A 22,624-nucleotide genomic window follows, 5' to 3' on the forward strand; every position below is an offset into this window, starting at 1 on the left:
TACTTAAAGGGATCTCTATCTCTGTCTCTCATCTTCTTTTTCTCACCGAGTAAATTCTTAATATTCAAACATAATTTTCCGAGAAGAAAATTCCTCAAATTTTGATATAGAAAACGTATAGAAATAATTCTCAGTTTAACCCTGAGAAGTATTGTTGTAGGGTAAATTAAGCTAATTCAAAATCTGCTCCAAATAGAAATTTTTCACTACTCCAAATGGAAACGTCATTGTTATCATGATAAATACAGTACTAAATTATTATATTTATATATTTTCTATACCACAGTTTCATTATTTAGTTAATTTTGCTCAAAATAAAGCGAAAATCCATTCATATTCACAAATTTTAATTTGTTAATTTCTCAGAAAAATTAAAAGTGTACATTTTCACCATCGAATTTGTCATCGATCGACCATGTTTTCCAATGAAAAACATAATAAAGTGACTGTAGTTTATTCGTTTTGTTAAACATTTAATGTCACATTTCTGGCTAATTTTAGTTAAATTAAGTGCTAATCTTTATTCTTAACGGTACGTGAAGTTTTCAAATGAAATAATTACCTATTTCGTGAGCAAAAAGGGTTTTTCTGAAGTGTCTGCAAATGTTTTAATAGGAAACCCCGGAAATATGTTTTTTTGGGGACATTTTCTTATTGTTTTAGATGGGAAAGGAGAAAAGACCAGGAATAAGAACAAACCCTGTACTCAAGAGCAACTGAACAGAGTTTTGGAAACCTTTCGTCGCGGTTTCACTTACACTGTTTGTCTCCAATTAGAAAGTTTCCCTTGTCTCCATTTGAATTACAGTAGACTCTCTCAAATTCGGGCATATGGGACCGAAATGTCAGCCGAATTAGACAGAAATTCGGGCGACAAACTTTTTGAAATGCAACGATTTTTTATTCATGTGCATATAGATATTGAGTTTACACACTCATATATAACGTAAATTGCATGAAAATCTCTCAATAATGCAAAATCACATCAAAACTAAGACAAACCATGCCAAATTTGAGCATATTTGATTCATTTGATAAACATAATCAAACTTGAAAAATGACAAAACAAACTTTTTTCAAATGTAACCGCTGCCCGAATTAAAAAGTAGCCCGATCTTAAAAGAGCCGAATTTGCGAGAGTCTACTGTATGTTGAAATTAGTTTTAATGCGGTAAATATTTGCAAGATTGGCAAATCGAAGACTGTGAAATAATTCACTTAGTAAGTTTTGACCCATGAGCAAGACCGCTAAGTATTTGTGTTCAAAAATTAATTCAAAGTTCAAAAAATTAATTCAGTATCTTTTTTTTTTGAGACATTAAATGCATAAATTTATGCTTTCTAAGAGTTCTTTTCAATTTCGAGAATAAAATTTAGACAATAAATTTGAGATTTGTTTTATAACCTCTAACATATGCACAAGATTTGAGGTTAGGATCAACATAACCTCATTTCTCAAAATATCATCTTTGCTAAGATAAGATAATTCAAAGCAATTTCACATCATTCTATTTTTAAATAATGTTTTAATGTACAAGATTTTAATAAACTTTATTACTTTTCTGTATGTAAAATTTGCGTGTTTTACGCAAATCTTTAGAACTAAATAAAATTATTTTTCCGCATCCAGTTTGTTTTTTGAGTGAAAAAAGTGATACCATATTAATTGCTCGAACTCAAAGAGAAAGCAATTATATAATCCACCTTTTTACCAACTTGTCAGCGCTGAGAAGCTTAAACAGTAAGATATCAACTTGCGGTCTTTGGTGACCCTCAATAAAATAAAATATTATACAGAATTTTTCTTCTTTTTCCCTCATCCCTCCCCAACTCCTCCAAAACCTTGTTTTCTTATTTTTCTGCAAATTGGCCCAAGTATTTTCCAGTGATTTTCAGATATATTTTAGAGGTAGTTCAGATGAACATTTCGATAAAAAAAAACACCATTTTTGTATATTGTAGGTGATAGCTCAGTTACCTTGGAGTACTCATTTTATAACAGATTTCGCTAAATTTGGATTTTTTGGATATTTATTGAAATTTCTAACCAGGCTACATGCACTGAGAGAAATCCGAAAAAGTCAAAATAACATTCCGGAAATGTTAATTTTACCCTGCAGTATTGATCCAAAATCGGTGTAAATATTACCCTTTTTAGGTGTATTAGGGGTTAAAGTTGCCCTTCTTTCATGTTGATTGTACCCTTAAAAGGTGTAAAATTAACATTAAAAAATGTTGATATATTTTTACACCCAAAAAGTGTTAAAGTTATGACGATAAAAAGTTAATCGCAGTCTCTTTTTTTTCTCATTGTGTGCACAATCGGTAGTGAATCGGTCAGAATCGGTGAAGTACCGATAATTGAATGATTTTTTTCGGAAATATTGTTTTGACTTTATCTTATTCCCAAGCTAGAGGTCAAACGGTAGGAGATACCGACTTCTGGTCTATGATGACCCCCAATAAGAAAACTTTATCTCCAGACTTTTTTCAGATTTGTTTTAGAGGTATTTCAGGCGAACATTTCGCCCAAACATACCTACACTGAAAAAAAAACGGGGGTGCGATTAACTTTTTTTTCCTCATAACCAACACTTTTTATGTGTAAATATATATAGACATTTTTTAATGTTAATTTTACACCTTTTCAACGGTAGAAATAACATGAAAAAGGGTAACTTTAACCCCTAATACACCTAAAAAGCATAATATTTACACCGACTTCGGATCAATACTGCAGGGCAAAATTAACATTTCCGGAGTGTTATTTTAACTTTTTCGGATTTCTCTCTTTCTGTATGACCAGAAAATTCGCCATTTTGAATTATTGAAGGTCAAAGGTCAATCACTTTAGGGGGCTCATTTTTTAACCGACTTGGTTGAATTTGAATTTTTTTGGAAAGGTCTTGACATTACTTATCCGGTTATATCATCCCAATCGATATTGAATTGGTCAAGTAATCATAATTAATTTATTTCCCTGAATATAATTTTTTTATTTGAGTATAAGTATGTTATTAATGACAAAACCATTCTAAAATGAACACCTCTTAGCCAATTTTCAAGTTCGGAATTGATTTATGATTTGTGATTAAATTTAATCGGTAATAAACCGTTATACACCCAAAAATCATACGAAAAGTTAATTCACGGATAGCTCTATCTCGTGAATTCGAGCATTCCGCAAAGGTGGGATGCTTTTCCATCTCTTTTCAGTGATAATTTCCGTAATGTCACTTTATAATTCAATTAAAAAAAAATCATTAGAGAAAAATTCAATGATAAATGACGTTATTCTTCGCTATTAAAATTCATAATGATAAAAAAGAGCAAACAGAATAATGCACTAAAATCTAATTAAAATATTAACTGACAGAATATATTTTTAGTTTTTAAGATTCTTCATTTTAAAATGAAAAAAATAATTAAATTTGTAAATAATTAAATCTTTCTAATTAATTCTCTTTTCAATAAATTGTTTAAAACTGGGATCAAAGATCTGAGGAATTTTCCACTCGAAACTGTATTGTTAGAGAAAATTAAATATTAAAAAAAATACAAATAAATAAATCAAAACACAATGAAAAAACACTCAATCGGTCGGAAAAGATGATTTCGAGACGAGTTTATTATGTCTCAAGTAACACTTGAAGGTGAATCCCTTTGACTTTTCTTACATGAAAATTCAAACAGATTTTCCTCTTTTGCAAAAGTTTTTTTTTAGGTTTTTTTTATATATTGAGGGGTGAGTAGGGTTGAAAAATAAGAAAATAAACTTGAAAGCAACAATGTGAGGTTTAACAATCAGGCAATTTTTGCAAGCACGACAACAACAACAGTCTCATTTCCATATCAACAATTTCTTCATCACCATTCTCTCTCGCTCATTTTTTTCTCATAATTTTTTTTTGTATTCTGCAGAGAGATAAACAGAAGGAATAGTGACAAGTTACAAGTTGGAAAAAAGGATTTAAAATAATAATAAAAAATAACTCAAATCAACATTAGGGAAATTAGTTTTAAAAATAAAATTACAAGAAAATATTAAAAAAAAAATAAATAAAACAATAAATAGATTATTGACTGTTAGTGTTAGCACGTATCTTTGCTAATTTGACTCGGAGAGATTTTTACTTTCAAACAATTTCCTTTGAAATGGATCTTTTGTGCAAGTTTCTTTTTGCATAAGAATGTGTGCCAATTAGGAAAAAATTCTACCATCTCCCAGAGCCAAATAGCCCAAGAATCGCCTTAAGAATTGAATCACCAGCACATTGTCGCTCAACATAATGTACCTCGATAATATTTTTATTCGTCAGAGACTCGTGTGGCTCATTGTACTCGGTGTACTTGAGGAGAACCTTGTCCATATCCGTACTGGCATATTGGTACAATTTATTGCTGCTGGAGAAGATGATGAGAGCAATTTCACAGTCACACAGCACTGACAATTCATATGCTTTCTTCATTACGCCAAATTTGCGCTTGTTGAATGTCACCTGGATTTTCCAAAAAAAAACAACAAAAAACACTTTTCATTTGTATCGAAAACCTTAAAAAAATATATAATGCTAGTAGACGAAATTTGACAAAGTAGAAAACTAAATTAATTAGTGAAAGAAGTCAAATAATAATAATATTTTTATTACACTTAAGCATAATCAAACTCACTTAGAGTAAGTGTGCCAAATTCCGACCAGCTTGCAATTCCGGCCACCTTTTTTGTTCCTCGAATTTCCATGAACTTTTAGTTTTTACATACACTCTAGAGATTATACAATGCAAAAAATAACAAAAATGTCGCTTCGACGAACGAGATGATGTGAAAAAAGATATTGGAAGAATTCCGGAAGGGCAAAGAACTATGAGAATGAAGGTGGCCGAAATAGGGCACCAAAGCTATGTCCACATTTTTATTCATTTTAAAATGTATTAAGAATGATTTTAAAGTAAATAAAGACGATAAACGGTTTACAAGGTTCCAAGCAACACTCTTTAAGGAGAAGGAATAAAAAAATCAATTTTTATTAAAAATATAACATTTCAAACTTGAGACTTTGGGGCTTGCATGCAACTATGCCGAAATTTGGCACACTTACCCTAATCAAAATTAAACTGATATTTCAATATCAGTTTAATTTTGATTAGTGAGGAATATCCAGCACCCAGCATATTCCTCACATATCAAGCCTTCCATTTAACATTTAATACGACTCCTTCACAATAGATTGACTGGTAAAAATTTTAACACCGCTGATGGTTATTAAAAACTAAAGAAGAAAGAAGAAAGGGACTGATAAATTTGTAGATTTGTACACTGAGAAAAAAAAAGAGGGTGCGATTAACTTTTTTCCTCATAACTTTAACACTTTTTAGGTGTAAAAATATATCAACATTTTTTAATGTTAATTTTACACCTTTTTAAGGGTAAAATTAACATAAAAAGGATAACTTTAACCCTCAATACACCTAAAAAGGGTAATATTTACACCGATTTCGGATCAATACTGCAGGGTAAAATGAAATTTTCCGAAATGTTATTTTAACTTTTTCGGATTTCTCTTAGTGTACAGTCTGATACAGATTGAGAGAAAAATCATTTGTCACATCTAGCTTTAGCTGCCCCTTGGGGAATCAGTGGCGCAATAGGCAAGACCGTTGGCTCTTGGGCGGATCGATTCCCCGGCTCAATTCACTGTTGTGAGTTCGAGTCCCGCCCGGTGCAAAGATCTGAATGTTTAGAAAAAGGCATTTTCACTATGATATAACGTAATAAAAATGCACCGCCTCGCCCAACAACTCCGGGAGCATGGAAGAAGCATTCACTACACGGGAAGGCGCTCCTGGGCGGTCTACAATGGACTTCGCAGATTCTTCCAACACGGGATATGACATTGTAGAAATGATTACCGTGTAATAAATATCTCGATACGATTAATAATAAGCTGCCCCTTATGCTGAGATCCTTTAAAATCTCAGCTTTTTTAATAAAATATTTACTAGTTCAGTGCGTAAATTCTTATAAGAATTTAAGTTTTTTAGTTGCCCTTTCTCAGACAAGAGTTACGTGCTGCAGATTTACCGGCAATTAAAAAGTGCTGCGACGAGGCGCTCCAGTGAATTATTCATTATTCCGTCATTTTGTAATATTGTTTTCGAAAAAAAATTAAGTATTTTAAATGTCAACATATTATATACTAATAAAAATTTCAAGATTAGTCGTTTCTTTGTCTTTCAAAAAAAAATCGCGAAAGACACCTAGTTTTTAGCTTCCTATTCAAGGGAACTCACTTATTATTATTAAGGGAGACACGGGCAGAATTAGCCGGCAAATGATTTTTTCTTTGGTTATAATTCACTAAGAATTTTTAAGACACTAAGAATTTTCTAACAATTAAAGTGTACAAATCGCATTTAGTAAGATTTGCAAGTCCATGTATAAAATAATACACCAAATATAAAAAAAAAATTGTTCAAAATTTCGTCTACTAGCACAAGAAAAAAAGGAAAAACATCTTTAACTTACTTGTCTGTTTCGTTCATCGGTGATTCGGGAAATTTGAATTTTTTTCCTACCCATGGCCGCAATTTTGACGATTTTTTTTTATTCTCAAATGTCTTCGAGTTTTATTTTTGAACACTATCCACAATGTTTCTCTTCCTCTCTCTCTCTCTCGGCTCCACCAAGAAAATGTGAAATATTATTAAAGATGTAAACTCTACAGTAATTCTCCTACACTCTTCGGTTGGACGGTAAAAAATTTCTCCCTTTCAATCTTTCACCACCTCCTCCGAGAGTTGTGTTCTTTTCCCAAAAGCTGGCTCAATGAAGTGGCTTCCTGAAAACAAGGAAAAGTCCATCTTTAGACCAATTGAAAACCTCCTCCGTCCAAAACATCTTACAGCGTCACGAAAAACCCCTCAACAACCAAAAGAAAAAATACCTATACGACCGTCCAAAAAAAAGGGTGAGTGACGAAAAAAAATAAACTCGGAATGTGTGTAAATTATAAATAACTCATACATGTACCCCAAAATAGTCGTCACTTTATTTATTATTAATGCAATTCACTGGACGACCTTCAGGGCATCAACGTGGGCTCTTGCTCTCTTTCACACTCAATCATTTTCTTTCTCTCTTTTTCTTCTTAAACCCTCGTCATCAACCACAAACAACCCCACGTGCGACTCATGCATATTCCTACCACCCACTTCAGGAAAAGTCAGGTATTGAAAGAAAAACTGTGAAACAAAACACCCTCAGAATAATTGTTTGAACAAAAAAAAATCAGTCTGGGAAAAATTCAATTTCTTCCCACTGGGAGAAATAATTTAAAAAGTCACATGAAATAGGAAAAAGTTTAAAAATTTCTCACACGTCATATCTTTTTTTTTGTCCTTTCCCCACAATAAAATTCTGTAGAAAATAATTTTCCAAGTTCGAGGAAACATTTTTGAAGGGTCTCTTTCAAACTCACATTTTATTCTAATGAAATACTCTTTAAAAAAAAGTCACTTTGTTAGTAGGGGAAAGCTCCCATGCTTGATACTGTAAAATGATGTCCAAGATTTGTGATTTTTTTCTGATTAACACACAAACCGAAGCGATTCTTCCACTATGTTAAAAAAATGTCTCACTTATTAGGTTCATAATCCCACCTCAAATAGTTCCTGGAAATTCTTAGATTTTTCTCAAGAAGAAAATGGAAGTTCAGTGACGATTTTTATACAAGTTGGGTCCGGGGCCTTCCTGTATAATAATTAATTCGACAATTCGGAGGCCCATTTTCACTGCAAAAATTTCACCGGATACAAAAAATGCACATCAATATTTAGACGGAACTCTAATCTATCTGCTTAAATCGTTTGTAAGACTGATTATTAGTTTTAATATCACTTTTATGTAATTTTTCTGAGCCATGTTTTTATGACATTAGGGCGTTAGCGAAAACCATTTTTTCACTTTGAGTCCATGAAAATGTCACTCTGCAACCTTAAAATTCAAGCAACAGGGTTGAAGATTATGTCAATTGTCGATAAAATTGGAGGATTACAATAGGTGTAATTATGAAAGAATCACATCTAATGATAGAGTTGCCACATTTAAATTATCATTCATGGACTCTTTTTAAAATATAGGATGGACACAGGTAGAATTTATGAATTTGTCACCACCCACAAAAACAGTGTTCCCAAGTAAAAATATTTTTACATAAATATTAATACTGATGAACCCTCTATGTGCCTATGATAGTAGTTTTCCTGAACAGCGACATTAATTAAGAAATATTTATGAAATATCATGTATCGAAATTACAGTTTTGGACCCATTTTTGATTTTTGCTTCCTGAAACTAGGAAAAAAGAGCTGGGATCCTAATTTTTTTAGGAAATGTGAGTCTTAGGACCAGCTATTAAAATTTATTGTAATGAGTCACAATTATTGATTAACGTAGGAAAAAAATAGTTATTATCAAGCTTGGATCGTATCGAGCATGGGCACTTTCCCCTACTAAATATTCATATTTAAAAATTGGATTTATTTTCGAGTGTTTGCTTTCAGATTGTGACTAAAAAACAATAAAGTTGACTTCAAATTAATTATCTGACGTTTTTATTTGGAAAACCACATAACGAGGGTTGAAATGTGACTAATGATGGCTCTCATATAAAATTTACACTCAGGAAAAAATGTGTTAGAAGTTAAGTATTAAAAAGGGTTGGCAACGCGTTTCATGCTTTGAGAAATTCTCAAAACTCGTCACTTAGACGCTACCTCAAAAATATGTTCTTTAGCATTAGTTACCGTTTATCGGTTCACAACGGATTTGTACCGATTTACAAGTCACTAATAATTTCGATAAAAATTCCTTTTTAGTTCATAATCGATTGGAACCGGTTCATATCAGAAGCTCCAAGATCTTCCAAATGAGCCCAAACATGATCCCATTCGATTGAGAAATACGCCCTCTAGAGCCTTTTTAACCTTTGACCTTAAAAACCCGTTATTAGGAATAATTCAACGGAAGTTTAGTAAGGACGAAATGTCCACCTGGGTGATTTCTAAAGATATTCAAAAATGAAAAAAAAATCGCGTGACGCGTTTTCGAGCAGTCCCAAAAAAACATTGGTTAGGTCATGTTACCAATCCTTGGATTAACTCATAGGGGCCCCGAAGGTCCCAGGTCGCTATTTCTGACCGTTTGGCTTTTTGAGCTATCTACGTGGAAATATCCATTTGACAAATTTTTAATAAGATTCAGTTAGCCTTCAAACTTTTCCATATTCTGTAAAGAAGAACACCCTTTTGACAAAATTTTAACAAACAAATGACAATGATTTATTTTTGAATAACATTTAACCCTTTAAGGACGATTGGAAAATAATTTTTCCTGTTTACCTAAAATTATTTTTTTTAAAATTTTTGCACGTAATTGCAAAGTAGAAGGTTGAAGGAATCTAGGATATTTTTTGCAAGTCTATAACTATTTACTATATAGTAAATTTTTAAGCTCAAAAATTACGAATTTTTAAATTCTCTATAGAAAATTTATTTTAATTATTGTTTATATTTCCAATGTTTTTTTTTTAAGTAAAACCGTTTTGGAATAAGAAACTACAATACTCAAACTTTATATCTTTCATTAAAGTGAAAATTATCTGTCATTGGTGTCGTCAGAAAAATTATTTAAATTTTTGAGCTATTTTTGTCCCTATCGTTCATAGAGACAAAGAATACACCAAATCAGACTCTGTTGGCTTTGCAAAGTTTAGATGTAAAACGCTTCACAAGTTTTGTTTATCGGTTTAAATTTTATTGCTAATTTTCGATCAGCGAAAACTGTCTCGTCGTTAAGGCTGTCTACACACTATGAGCATTTTTTAAAAAAATTCTTTAAAAAATAACCCTAAAAAGGTTTTTAAAAAGAATCGGCTCTACACTAGTGAAAATTTTTGTAAAAAAATGGATTTTTTACAGAAATTTGCCTAGTATGTAAGCAATTTTGTAAAAAAAACCGACCCATTTTTATTTTTTAAAAATTTTTTTAAAGAATTTTTTTAAAAAATGCTCATATGTGTAGACAGCTTAAAGGGTTAATATACAATATCTCAGAATAATATTTTCATTGCAAAAGACTCGCTCTACAATGCAAAAATTCAGTATTAGACTATCCTTTAGGATCAGAAATATCCTAAGGTTTAAAGGTATTTGGATCGCATCTGCAAGAGGATTCACTTCATCGCACATAAATCCATAGGATTTTTCACTGTCAATCCAATTTCTGTGCAAGAGGAATTTCGCAGGATTTTTTTTTTCATGGAAATGAGCAGCTGAATTTTTGAAAATTTTCGGATTTTGAGATATACTGATAAATGTATAACAACACAATTTTTTTTGGATTTTGTAAATCATTTTCTGTTCATTTCGTAGGGCAGCTTATTAAATAGACCAATTAAAAAAATTAAAGATCGAAAAATTGGCTTTCGAGATACATACTTCAATTTAAAGCAAAATCGAATCTTCAAATTTCTAAGGTAATCCACTTTTTCCTGCTAGTTTTTCTAAATTATCTGGAAATATTCTGTTGCGATTTCGTCCATTTTAAGTTCATGTTTTTAAGCAGTTTGAGTAGACCAATTAAAAAACATCAATAAGAGTACCTTGGTTTAGAAATATTACAATTTGAAATTTAAAAAATATTAAAGAAATGTTTTCAATACGATACTCATAATTAATTTTTAATGCTTGTTCGATTCAAAACAATCTAGGTTAATATTCTAGAGGTTAAAAAAATTCCTTTACAGATCACAATTACCAAACAACAAATTATTAAACCAAATTTTAATTATTTATAAATAAAAACACTTCAAGTTTGCCCACAAATAGAATTTACAATGAAGGAATCACACTTTTATAGGCTGATTTAGGCCTATCACTGACTTTGACGTGTGAATTGATTTAACGAATTACTGATTGATCAATAAGATCAATTTTACAGATTATTGCAATCAAGATTTTCAACCGCTTATCCCTATTGAGGTCGCGAGCCCATGACATCTAGTTTAGCAGCCCACGCTTGTCAATCCTCTGCCACTTCAAAAAGATGTTCGAATTAGATCTCAAAGCGCTTCAAGGCATGATTCTGAATTCGATTCAGCCACGGTGCCCTAAGTCTGCCTCGAGAATGACGCCTCCTCACAATGCCTTGCATAATTTTTCTGAGAAATCTTTTAATTTTACATATCACAGTAACAATTGCATTTCGCAAAGTCTTTAATCGCATATTTGATAAAACAGATAAAAATGTTGGGTTTGGACAAGAAACATAAAACTCTTTAAAAATATTACTTCATTTCAAGAATTAGATGTTACATTTATTTAAAAAAAAAGATTATACCTTACTTTTTATTCATTTTATTTTCGTTTTTTCTAGAATTATTTATAGTCATTTACTAACGCTTAAAAAGTCACGAACCCATGTTTTTAATATTCATAATTAATCATTTCTATAAATAAAAGCAATTAGAGCTGGATTAAATAGTTCAGAGGTTGTTTTTATACTTCCTAAAGGACCTTACGTTCCCACAGATTAGACACAATAGATACTTAAAATATAAAAACCAAATGATATAATGCAAACTTGTATTTCCTAAATAAAACTAAGTGCGACGTAATTAACTTGAACATAGTTCATAAACTTTTGGCAAATGAGTTTTGAAAAAAAAAAAAACTACAGCTGCCTGAAACTGCCACATCCTCTCTTATTAACAAATCAAAATCATAGTACATCCTATCTTAAAGAAGGTAGGAGAAGTCTTTTAAGCTTCGCACACACTCTGGCTTCAAACACTTCATAGTTTTCCCATGTTTCTTTACTAAATCTGACCTAATAACAATAAATTTTAATAGCTAGCTTTAAGTAACACATTTCCTGAAAAAATAGGTCAGATTCATTACCCCTTTAAGAACGAATGGGACACCGGTGTTCGAAAAATAAAACCTAATTTTTCCAACTTACTTAGAAGACAAAAATACTTTCTATAGTCAAAAATATTATTTTTGTTTCTGGGATACCGGTTGCCCTTTCGTCCTTAAAGGTTTAAAGGAATTTGGGAAAATATGAAGTGTTTGAACTCAGAGACTGTGCGAAGCCTGAAAGACTTTCTTACCCTAATTCAAAGTGGATCATCTTCCTGATTTCAAAGAAAAAATCTGTGAATTCCTCGAGATTCTAAACCCAAACATTTCCACTGGGTTGCCAATGTTCTTATTTGGTACTATGGATTCCCCGTAGATTTCTCAAGTACCCCGCTGATTCCTGGGATCCTGGAGCCAGACTTGTTCAAATTCCCCGCAACAAAAGTTACCCCTTGCTTTTGAAACACAAATAAACATACAACAACCTATTTCTAACAAAAACACGAGGATTTTTTTTCGATTGAAAACTAACCCAATTTATCTTTCAGAAAATTACCAAGACACGAGATTCACCCACTCATTGGAAAAACTACAACCCCCTGTAGTTGTCCCTGATTGCTCCACTTTCACCACACTTCATTATCCCTCACGCAAACCATGACGAGAAGAAGAACCACATCATCTCCATGAGATTATCATTATTCCCCAAATTCCTACTTATTATATTGAACATCGTGTGAGGTCAAGCGTCAAAAGTGTTTCGTTCATTTATGTAAACTTCTCAACAAAGTGATATTTTTCGAGACGGAGAGGGGGCACAACAAAGAAAGCAATCCTTAAAAAGCTTTTTTTGAAAAAAAAAAAGAAAAAAAGAATGGAAGAATAAGAAAGTCTTAAAGTAGCTGTTGGGTTTTGTGGAAAATCTTCAAGTATTCAACTCAAACCATTTGTTACTTATATGGTAATTTGATGGGATTTTCAATTCAAACTCTCCAAGTCCGCCTTCGAAAACGTTCTCTCTTCACCCCCTCAATTCTTGGCATTTTCACTGCTTGACCTTGCTACCTTTCTTCCACTACTTATTTATTATTTCCCATCCGACCCGCCCCCCAATTCGTCATTCGTGCACGCGTGTGAAATAATTTTATGGTAAATATTTAAACAACTATGTACCATTAAACGAAATAATTGAAACTTGCCTCTGTGGTGGCGATTTTCACCATCGAAAATAGAACCCACTCAATTTAGATTGAATTGAGGGGGAATCCTCGTCAAAAATATCCTCAAATGAATTATTTTTGATACAACATGGGATATTTACAGATTTTTGTTTCAAATATAATTTCTTCACGGCGGTATGTCTGTAGCTTTTCCCACTCACACCCAATCAATACCAAACAAATTCGAAATTAGTCCCATTGAGGAAAGGGAGTGATACTATAAATATATAGGATTGAAATTTTATAACTGCTTGTTTCACTCACTTGTTTTCCGATTTAACAACATATGTAATTTGTGGGTCAAACATTCATTTATAAAATATATTGTAACACGTGGAGCTTTGTAATAATTATCACTTTAAAGAAAAATGAAACTGAATAATGAAATATACAAAGTACCTATACATAAATTAATTAAACACATGAAATTTTTCAATAGAGTATTTAACTTTTTAATAAGTAAATTATTTTGGAATGGAATGCTTGAGAAAATTTCCTTGATTTAAAAAAAAAAATGAAAAAAACACAATATAAGATGATTTTTGTGTGGGTTGAATTTGCCGAAAATTTAATAAACGCTAAACTGAGAAATTATCAAAGGCTTTATACATTTTTGCGGTACTTTTAACATTTAAATTAAGTAGTTTGTAAAACTAATTTTAGAATAAGAACCAACAGGTGTTAAGAATATTCTCAGAGGTGTTATACATTTTTTAAGTCATCACTAAATGCATATCTTGAACTCGATTTTACTAAACTTAGTACTCTTTACTCTGACTGCTCTTAAGTGGCCTATTTATCCAAAATGGTTTTTGGCTATAAATTCGAATCAAATCTTTTCTGCTGTTGCCTATATGCGGTTGTAGTATCTACATTGAGAAAAAAAGAGGGTGCGATTAACCTTTTTTCCTCAGAACTTTAACACTTTTTACGTGTAAAAATATACCAACATTTTTTAATGTTAATTTTACAGCTTTTTAAGGGTAAAATTAACATGAAAAAGGGTAACTTTACCTCTAATACACCTGAAAAAGATAAAATTTACACCGATTTTAGATCAATACTGCAGGGTAAAATTAATATTTCCAGAATGTTATTTTAACTTTTTCGGATTTCTCTCAGTGTAGTATGAGCTTTTGTATCTTAAGTATTTATGCGAATTTCCAAAACAAAGGGCGCTCAATGGATCAAGTGGATGGAGCACTCGCTCTATAATGCAAGTGTATCGGGTTCGAATCCCCTTTAGGTCACCAAGAATTTTTTTTGCGTTAAAAGTGTTCGGATTACATCCAGTGAACTTCAATGCACTTGATTCCACGGGGCATGGGACTGACAATCTCATCCCGTATAACAAAAAATAATAATGCATGCTTGTCGGAAGGCGTAGTGGAAAGCGCGCTACCTTCGGAAAATTCAATTTTTTTTCTCTATGTTGTGTCAGTATTTATATTCCAAAACAAAAGTTAAATATGTTTTCTGAAGATTCCTAGATTTGAGTCAGTCGGTCTGCAGTGAATTGATCTATTAGATTTTGAAAAATCACTCCGGTTGAGGAAAAAGAGACATTCAAGATAAGGGTTAAGAGCAAATCACATTGACAATAAAATGCTCGCCGGAGCCTCACCGTATTTCGTTAATTTACGCATTTTCATTGGAATTCTTACGCAAATTTTCCATTACCGTATTACCTTATCTCATACTCGGTGGCACTAGATGAAAATAATATAAGAAAATTGAAGAAATAAAACGAAAATTCGATAAACGGTGAGCAAAAAAAAACTACGATTAATTTCTCTTACAGTTTTTTTTTGCTCACCGTTTATCGAATTCTCGCTTTATTTCTTCGATTTTCTTATATTATTTTCACCTAGTGCCACCGAGTATGAGATAAGGTAATAAGCTAATTGAGAATTTGCGTAAGAATTGCAATGAAAATGCGCAAATTAACGAAATACGGTGAGCATTTTACTGTCAATGTGATTCTGCCCTAAACCGTTAAACCTGCAATTTGAAACCCGTATAAGTCAAAATTTCAGACTGTTTTTTAAAACTCATCAATCAAGACCTTACACTACTTAGAAGGATTGTAATTGATCTTTATTACTTTTTTTTACATATATGTAATATTTCTGGCAGAATTATGTGAAATTAAGTGCTAATCTTTATTGTTAACGGTACGTGAAGTTTTCAACTGAAATAATTACTTATTTTGTGAACAAAAGGGGTTTTCTGAAGTGTCTGCAAATACTTCAATTGGAAATACCAGAAATATGATTTTTTTTTTTAGAGATTTTCTTATTTTTTTTAGATGGGAAAGAAGAAAAGATCAGGACTAAGAACAAATCCTACACTCAAGAGCAACTGAACAGGGGTTTGGAAGCTTTTCGTCGCGGTTTCACTTACACAGTTTGTCTCCAATTAGAAAATTTCTCTTTTCTCCATTTGGATTAATTTGTTTCCAATAGAAGCATTTTGCACTCGTGTATTTTTCTTGTATTTAAGAAGTTTTCATATTCTATTTAAGAATTTTCACTAAACAGTAACATTCTAGAAGAGGTAAGGGGCAAATTTATGTAATTTTCTTTAGAAAAATATTAACTTAATATGATGGATCTTCTGTCAAAGTTAAAGCGTCTGGAAATGGTTTTGAATTAGGACATTTACCCTACTGACAAATGTCAAATAAAACAACTCACAGTGCATTTAATTCACAATGTTAATTTACGTAGTTTCGAACAAAAACAGTCTATCATATACGCATTTCTCTATTAAAATAGCCGGTTCTCGCTCTGAGCGTGTCATCTGTTAGTCGATCAACAGTTAATCAGAAGTTTATCTAAGTTGATAATCAACCAACTGTTGATCAAAAGTATCTCAACAGTTACTTATCTTTGTTAGTCGATTGAAAGTTGATCAGAAGTTGATAGTCTACCAACGGTTAATCAGAAGCTTAACCCTACTAACATTTCATCACAACTTGATAATCTAAAAACAGTTGATCAAACGTTGATAATCTACTAACGCTTGATAGGAAGTAAATCAATAGTTTACTTATAAATCTTGATCTTACTTATTTACAGTGGGTGTCAATAGTTTGTTCCCTAATACTTGTTTGAGAAATCAAGTGAAAAAAAATTATAGAAAAAAAATACTTTTTCCAATTTTTCTTTTTGCAGATGAGTTCCCTGTAATCCGTAGATATTATTTATATTTTTCAAAAAAAAAATTTTATTTCATATCAAAAAAAATTGTTTTCCAAAAGTTGGTCATTTTTGAAAAATCAAAAGTTTGTTGCCTCATTTAAAAAAAAAAACTAATTCAAAACTTAAACGATCGAAGTTTTTAAAACTTTCCCACAAGTAATACCAAAAAAAAAAACAAAAAATGAAATCTTGAGCCCTTTTCCTTTATGATTTGTTGTTCTAATTTAAATGTCCTCAAAATAATTTTTTCCTCTATTCTCTACTCCAAAAATTGTCCTACTAAACAATTTAATTGGGCAATTTTATCTTCGTGTTTGCAAATCATATTGTGCACTACCCTAACCAAGCAATTTGCATAAGGAAATTTCCTCGACAAGAACAAGGAGAGAGAAAATAAAAAAAAACTTTGTTGAAGTTCAACTTGGAGAAGAAATATACGGTGAAATGGTAATTCAACTCCTTGACATTAGACCACTTGCGTGAGTGTCTCCCTTGAGGGACAAATGAGGGTTGAAGGTGAAAAAAAAATGTCTGCTGGATTGAGAGGAAAAAATCTCTTGAGAAGAAGAGTAGAATATAATATTCTTTATCCTCAATTACCCACAGTCCAGTGAATGATTTTCATTTGGGACTAGGACATCCCTCTTTCACATCCATACCCATATCATATACTCTGAAAAATTTGTATGGATCCAACATTCATGGTGTTTTCTATGTCGCCCCCTTTTTTTTCCTCCCTCTTCACCCATCAATTTTGCCATTTTCTACCACGATGGTTTCCAAGGGTTTTCCCCAAGCCCCTCTATACCCCCTACTCAAGCTCATTCTCATGTGTTTCTGTCTGTCACTGGCCTTGAGTGGAGGAAAACCTCGGATCGATTCTCAAACATTCAAAAAACGGGTCACCAGGCGACTACACTGTTAAATGCTCATCCACCCACAATTGCGAGGGTGCTCAATCGAAAAGTAAACTCAGAAATATTCATGTTCTACGCACATTTCGAGCAATTCTTCTGCAAATTTCAGGAAAATTTATCCTATAGCAATATACATAGTTAAATATATATATATGAAACTTCCAAGAAGCAAAGAGGAAAAAACAATTAGAAAACATTGAAAGAAAATAAATCCAACTAATTAATTTCCTTCACCTGCACAAGCTACTGTACAAAGCAAAAGGATGAAAGGGAGAGAAGGATGAGGAAAGAAGAAAAAAATGTGGAAAACTCTACGCAATTAACCTTGACAATAAAATTGTTCCAAACGCGAAAGAGAGAACGATAAAACAAAGCAGGAGGTTGATTATTGCTATCAAGGAAGGGGTTGCAAACATTACATTCCAACGATGAAATATTGAAAATAGCAAGTGGTCAACATTTAACATTCTCATTTGCACGAAATAGCATTATGCAAAAAATTTGCATAATACAGCAATGTTTTTCTAAAAATATTTCAAATCACCAAGCTACCCCATTTCCCTTTTCTTTGAGTATATATGTATATATAAAAAACTCTGCATGGCGATTTCAGTTTAAACTTAAAATAAATAGGCTGACAAAATTAAAAATATAAGTTAGGATACCTTGATAAGCTTAGTAAACAATTCTGATATTATTCTTGTTATTTCAATTAAGATGATTAACACTAAACCTACCAAGACAAGACCCGTCAAATTGACCGGTTTACAATCTTTTTTTTTTTAATTAACACATATTTTAACGGTACAATGTCGCTATTAAACCTTTCTTTAAATTTCTTTAAATATGCATGTAATCTATTGTTCAGTGTTTAAATTTTAATTTTTTCCTCTTTTCCAAGAAACACAACTATAAAAGCTCCCCAAGACAGGTTGGAAGAGCCAAAATAACAATTATTTTACAACGATTTTGTTAATGTTTCAAATTTTTGAAATTAGCATTATGTTTCATTATTATTGAAATAAAAAAAAATAAATTAAAATATTATTTTCATAACAATGGACTTTTTTGAGATAATTAATTTTAATTCAAAAATAAACTTTCGTGAAAACTTTTAGAAATGTGTAAATACGAGCACAAAATTATTATTTAAATCAATAATCACCAACATAATTGCACAACAATTTCTTTCAGTGATTTTGCTTTTGCTGATTGGAAAAAAATTAGAGTATTTCCATAAACCCTGATTTCGCATTATGGGAAAGTGCTCAAGCTTTATACGATCCTTAGCTTTGTAATGACTAAATTTTTTATATAATCCTGAACAAATGAACAATCGTAGGAAAGATTTAGGGTAAAGTGGTACAAGTTGAACAATGGTACAATTTGGACAGGGCTTTTCGTCTTGATAAATTTAGTACTTCAGTTTAATTTGTATATTTTTAATGCTTTAGTTTTATAATTTGGTTCTTTGCGCATAAAAACAAATTTTGTACTGTATTTTATCAAGAAAAAAACCATGTCCAATTTGTACCGGCGAATTTTCCAACTTGTAACACTAATTCCAAATTATATCACTTTACCCTAGTCATTACGAAGCTTGGGAAGGATCGTACGAAGCATGGGCATTTTCCCCTGTATAATTCTACTATTGTAATCTAAACCAAGGTAGTATGTCCAGTCATTAGATTTGAAAAATCAATAGAATTTCTTGTTATTAAGATTTTTGAGACCTTTGGGAACTGGGCTAAACCTCCAGTCTGAAGCCGGCCTTAGGGTCTCTGGTGTGTATCTCTTTACAACGATATATTTCAAACGTATTGTTTTCTTACTAAAGTTTTGTCTAATTAGGGGAAGGCTTTCAGGATTCGCACACATTCTAGCATAGAATATTTCATATTTTTCCAATGTGTCTTTAATGAATCTGACATAATAGCAGTATATATTTCAATACCTACACAGTAAAAAATTGTGTGAGAAATAAAGTTGTGTATGGGAAAAGTTGTGTAAATTCACAAGCACTATGGTTGTAAATTGTAAAATTACTATCATATTGGTGGTACGATACTAACATAATGCTAGTAAAATTATGTATTGTGTAATGAAATTTGTGTATGGAAAAATTTGTGTGAGAACTGTCAAAATTTCATTGTTTACTATTGCAATTTTTCTAAGATTTCAGACAATTTTTGAATTTTTAACTGCCTAATTGTCTTCTGGAATCATTCATTGGGTTCTTAAAATGTGCCTCAGTCGTGAAAAATGAGGAATAATTATGTAATAACAGAAAACAGAGGAAGCGTCATGTATATTAGAAAAATTGACGATGCAACTCTTGGACATTCGCTGAAGAGAAGTAAGCAAGTCGGTAGCGCAGGCAGAAAACACGAGACCATCAACGCAAAGATTATGGGTTCAAGTCTCAGACACTCTCTTATTTTTTTTTCCTTTTTTTATTATTTTTTTCTTTTTTTCTTAGTTTAATACCGAGACATATCACAGATAATACAAATAAACCGAACAAAATTGCTCTACAATCAAAATTATAGACAGGAAGCCATTTTATAAAATTGAAAATACACAACCTTGCCAATACACAACATTGCCAATACACAAAATTTACAACCATAGCGCTCGTGCAAAAATTACCAATCGTAGTGGTTGTAAATTTTTTTACTGTGTAGTCTTAAATCACACATTTCATAAAGAAAAATAGGTCAATTCATTAAAGAAAAATAGAGAAATATAAAATGTTCGAAAGCAGAGTGTGTGCGAAGCATGAAAGCCTTCCCCTACAAGCAAGCCCCTGGCAAGTTGCCTGAAATTTGAAGCCACTTTCTCATACTTCGATTTAAATTTATATGGAATTTTTTTTTGCACACGCGACCGTTACGCTAAATATCTAAAAAGTGAGAAGTTTTTTCGGTTTATAAGATACCTTATGCCGGCTTCAGACCTGAGATTTAGCCCAGTTCCCGAAAGTCTTAAATTTCAAAATAGCAACCAATTTTATTGATTTTTCAGAATTAACCGGATCATTTGCCCAAAATGTTCAATTCTAAGTCGTATTTTCCCAACAAATCTTGACTGATAAGAAATTATAGAAGTTAGGCCATATAGCTAAGCCTTAGGTCTGAAGCCCGTATTACCGTGTGGGAGGGATATATACTAAATTTTTGTTTAAATACATTTTTTCCTCGGAACAGTGTGAGCTGAGTCCGAGATCAATTTAGGAAATTGGCTTCAAATAGCTCCATATAAAAAGGCCAACTTGCCAGGCGCTTGCCTACAAGGTATTTCGTGGTATTTTTTTTAGCATATGTAAGTTGAAATGTTTATTATATCACTTGGTGCCGCATCTTCTTTCGGCAATTTTTCAAGGAATTATTTTATTCACTTTAGTAATTTTATTCTACTTCTGAATATCCATACTTTTAGCAATAACATACCTGACAAATATTAGGGAAAGTTGCGCTACTTTTAAACGACTTAAGCTTCGGACAATTCATTTTTTCCTCTATGTTCCTTATATGATTTTACTCAAAGCCCTTTTCTGAAAATTTGATGCACTGGACTAGCTTTTAAATATAAATATTATAATGGGTCAAATTCATTTATAACATTTTGAAAAAAAAAAAATTGTTCGAAGCTTAAATCGTCCGAAGGTAGCACGCTTTCCCCTAAATGAAAATGCCAAAAAATATTGAAAACTGTTTATTACTTTGTATTTAAAAGTTTATTTGTGCAGTTTTCAAAATTAATGCTGAAAAGTGGAATACTTTTAATTAGTACTCGGTTAGTATGGACAAAAGATTTTTATCCAAAAACATCTCCTATTGAAAATATGTCAAAATTACTCGTACGACACTTTGTGATTCAAACGACGATATATAGCAAAATGAATCCCTATCCCGCGACCGATTGGAAAATTTTGCGATCAACCATTATTATTTGTTTAATCATCTTATATTCTTTTCTCGCAACTCTCCATGATTTTTTTTCCGTCAACAATTTACACACAACTTTATTCACTTTCGCGTGAGTGTTTATCAAAGTTGCTCTTTGTCTTATCTCTCATAACATATATATGTATATTTTTTTCCTTTCCCTGTCTTCATCCATTTGTATTTTCTCCTCAACAAACTCTTATACAGTGTATTGTTTTCTTCGATGGTATCCTCCTCCTCATTTTGTGTGCACAAAAGCGCTAAATGAGATAATCGCAAGTTTACGCATTTATTATTAACACTCATGTGAAAAATTATTGCTCCTGGTATAGATTGATCAGCGATGTAGAAAATAATGCTTGGGAAAATCCCAGAATGAGCAATTGTGATGTGTACAACAGAAAAGCAATGTTTCTCAGAAGGAAAATCATCCGTAGCTAGGAGAAACAGGTGTAAATATAATTTTTGGTTGAATGAACACAAAATCTCAACTTTGTTATCAAACTGATAGAACTTCCCCAATCAAGAAATTTTTCTTATCGGAAAATTTCTCGTGGGTTCTTGCTTATATTATTTTTTTTTCGTCTCCCAGAACTTCCCAGGAGAAATGGTGAGACTTGTGACACAATTAGTAGAGATAAATCACATAATAATTTTCCTCACATAACTTTTTTTCTTTCGTTGTTTCCAGTATACTTGGGAAACAACATGAGATATGGTGTTTTTGCACCTGATTGAAGACATAGCAAATACACGAGAATTAATATCTTATCAGGTTTTTACACGAAGCACTTTTTTTCATATATTACTCTCTTTTGTAGTTTATTGAACTTATTTCTGCATTAAATATTCAAAATAAATAATTTTTTAATCTATATTGAATTTTAATCTTACCTAATGTATTTCAATGAAAATTGCCAGAAAAATAATTGACAAGAAACAGGTGACATTTCAATATTTTATAGTTTTTACTCTAATTATGTTTTTTTTTTATATTTGTGCCCCATTTAACAAAATAAAATTTTCAGAATTTTGAAGAAATATTGGTTTAAATGGATTAAATATATAACGGCTATGAACATATAGTTTTTTGCTGTTCCTTAAAGAGGTCAGTATTTATAAGTCGGCGGTGCACACAACCAGGCAAGCAGTGGCAAAATTCAGAGATGCTTCTGGTCATCACTAGTACCTTTAGTCATATTGGTCATACAATGGTCATATTGGTCGTACAACACACCATTATCTTTTCATCCGAGACACTTTCTCCTCGTCTAAACAGAGGGGCAAAATTTAGGGGAAACTGGGGCATCACCAAACGCGGGGTACCACCAAACACTAATTTTTATTTCTAAACTACTTGGACTATCTCGATCATTTCTTCAGTGGACAAGCATCCCTATAATGCATATAAATTTCTA

The 22,624-nt window shown here is 31.8% G+C and overlaps 1 protein-coding gene across 37 annotated transcripts in view; it reads right to left on the reverse strand.

Annotated features, from left to right (window-relative positions):
* The window catches only part of LOC129803988 (myocyte-specific enhancer factor 2), a 105,396-nt gene that overhangs the window by 12,200 nt on the left and 70,572 nt on the right, over positions 1 to 22,624 (reverse strand). For all 37 annotated transcript variants that reach the window (XR_008751917.1, XR_008751925.1, XR_008751918.1 and 34 more), the window contains exons 3-4: positions 6,527 to 6,839; positions 4,296 to 4,499 (exon numbers count right to left, since the gene is read on the reverse strand). Coding sequence is in view for 23 of the 37 variants with exons in the window: in XM_055850919.1 (XP_055706894.1) it covers positions 4,296 to 4,499; positions 6,527 to 6,580 (258 nt within the window). In the remaining 14 variants the exon portion in view is untranslated. The remainder of the gene's footprint in view (positions 1 to 4,295; positions 4,500 to 6,526; positions 6,840 to 22,624) is intronic.

This window comes from Phlebotomus papatasi, chromosome 2 (assembly GCF_024763615.1).
Source record: "Phlebotomus papatasi isolate M1 chromosome 2, Ppap_2.1, whole genome shotgun sequence".
Taxonomy (NCBI): domain Eukaryota; kingdom Metazoa; phylum Arthropoda; class Insecta; order Diptera; family Psychodidae; genus Phlebotomus; species Phlebotomus papatasi.